At 42.4% G+C, this 2500-nt stretch overlaps 1 protein-coding gene across 1 annotated transcript in view; it reads left to right on the forward strand.

The window, feature by feature from the left end:
- LOC308360591 (syntaxin-binding protein 5-like) overlaps positions 1-2500 on the forward strand; it is a gene marked incomplete at both ends in the record, with an annotated part of 92865 nt that overhangs the window by 29279 nt on the left and 61086 nt on the right. The window contains one exon of the mRNA XM_080832603.1: positions 1060-1160. Coding sequence (XP_080688729.1) covers positions 1060-1160 — 101 coding nt within the window. The remainder of the gene's footprint in view (positions 1-1059; positions 1161-2500) is intronic.

Below are 2500 nucleotides of genomic sequence, written 5' to 3' on the forward strand. Positions count from 1 at the left end.
ACTAAGGAAGAAAAAAGTTTAAGCGTTTGTGTGTGTGTGTGTGTGTGTATGTGTCAGTGTGATTCAAAGTGTACATGTCTGTGTTTGTGTATCTATTTGAGAGAGAGAGAAAGAGAAAAAGTGTGCTTCTGTGTGTATGGATCACTGGGTGTGTATCTGCTGTTGTCACTTTTACACCATGTTGTGTGTGTGTGAAAGGCATCACATTTTTACCATCATTTTCACACTTTGACTTTTTTAAGGTCTTCACACAATGGGCTTTACAAACACACACCTCAGTACATTAGGTTAACCTTTGGTGCAAAATGCACTTCAACCACTAAAACACATACTTCACCCAAAAGTGCCTCATCCATCCATAACTATAGCATTTGCTCTCTTCCATTTACCTACTTTATTAAATTACAAATGAACACCATAAAAGAATTGCACAATTGAAGAATTGCAAAATGCATATATTATGTGTTGCTGTTTCCTCTATATTTGCACACAGTTTAGTGTTGCATTGCAAAAGAAAAAAGAAAAACGTATGACACATCTTACATATTGTAAATCAAATCAAATACAGTAAATATGAATTTCAGCTATATGCCTCAAGGCAGCTCTATCCTACATGTTCTGTGGTATCCTATAGTTATAGCACTAATGCTGATCTGTAGTATTCCCTGAATTTAGCCTAAGATCTTTATGAACTTTTGAACACATTTACAGCACAGCATTCTCCTTTCTCCTTCATCTTATCCACCCCTAAAATTCCCTGTTTTCCACATTTATTTTAAGGCAAGCTGTTGACATGACACTAGGATCTGTTGGTTTGTCACAATACTGTAGATATCACTTTTAAGTAAGTTTCATATGCAGTAAATGGTGTCAGTGGTACAGTGGTTAGTGTTGTTGTCTGATGTCGAATGCATTTTGTATCTAAGCAATGCAAAATGTATGCAATGTTTAGTTCACATAGTCTACTGATATGGTGAATGTGTGAAGTGTTGTGAAAAAGTGTACATGGTATTTGGACAAGTGTGAAAAACTGAAATGTGTGCATTTTGTCTCCTATAGGGGGCGCTGGTGAGTGCCCTGGCAGATGACAGCGTCCACCTCTGGAATCTACGACAGAAGAGACCAGCCGTGCTCCATTCACTCAAGTTCAGCAAGGAGAGGTGTGTGTGCACAGCAAAATGTGTGTGGATGGAAGATTGTGTGTGTGTGTGTTTGTGCACAAGGGCTCAGCTGGAGTCTCTATAATACCTGCTTCTGTTTTTCTCTCTGTGTCTACCCACCAATCACAAGTGGAAACACACACACACATACAATCTCTCTCACTCTCCTTCTCTGTCTCTCTTTCTCTCTCTTCTTCTCTCGCTCTCTCCCTTTCTCACTTTCACTCTCTCCTTCTTTTCTTACTTTCCTTCTCTTTCTTTCTCTCTCTCTCATTCTCTCCCTCTCTATCACTCTCTTTCTCTCTCATCCTCCCTCTCTTTTTCTCTGTCTCTCCTTTTCTCTCTCTCCTTCTCTCTCTCTCCTCTCTCTCTCTCTCTCTCTCTCTCTCCTTCTCTCTCTCTCATTCCCTCTCTATCCCTCTGAGCATAGTTCACTTGAGAGTGGTTGTTTGTGTCTGATTTCAGCTGTCATAATGAGTTCTCATTTGCATACTCAACCTTCTCTACTTCCCCCCGTGCTCAAGCGTACTTAAACACATGCAAATGTATGCGTGACTCTCCACTGGGGGCACTCGTGATCAACCAATGAAAATTCAAGACTCGCGACGGGGGAGGGGCGAGTCCAGCGTTCCGATGTTCAGATCCGATCTCGTTTCGGAAATTTTGTGACCTTAACGCAGAAGGTTATCTGTCGCTGCTACTCATCACTGCCGATGATGGAGCTGCTGCCGGCAGCACCTCTGTGGGGTGTGTGTGTGTGTGTGTGTGTGTGTGTGTGTGTGTGTGTGCCTGGGTGTGTGCATGGGTGTCTTTGCATCCACATGTGAGTTTTTGACATTTGCCAAACATCGTTTCTTGCAAATCTCTGCTTCACGGTCTTTCGGATGAATTTGCCCTGTGGTTTTGAAGAGAGAGAGAGAGAGAGAGAGAGAGAGAGAAAAAGAGAGAGAGAGAGAGAGACAGAAAGTAAGAAGACGTGATGTGATTCAGTATTTAACTGCCATCACATCATTTGCCAAAAGCTATAAGGTGCAGAGTTCAAACACAACACCTCCCATCCCAAGTCTGGCATGGCCGCATCTTAAATCCAACATGGCAGGTGACTTCAGCGGTGGTGACGACCAACGTTGGCAGACTTAAGACAAGCGATCTAATCACACCCCGACACAGGTGACAGCGAACAGCCATGACAAGAGTAGCCGCTAAAGATGTCTTAGCTTTTAGCCACGTTACTATATTTAGTCGAGTTACGAGAAGCAATCAAGCTGGTGTTTCTGTTTCTGATCTGCGAGAGCAATTTGCTATCGATACCAAGATCTTGGGTTTTGCGAACATTGAAA

The sequence above is a fragment of the Sprattus sprattus genome (assembly GCF_963457725.1).
Source record: "Sprattus sprattus genome assembly, chromosome: 2".
NCBI classification, from domain to species: domain Eukaryota; kingdom Metazoa; phylum Chordata; class Actinopteri; order Clupeiformes; family Clupeidae; genus Sprattus; species Sprattus sprattus.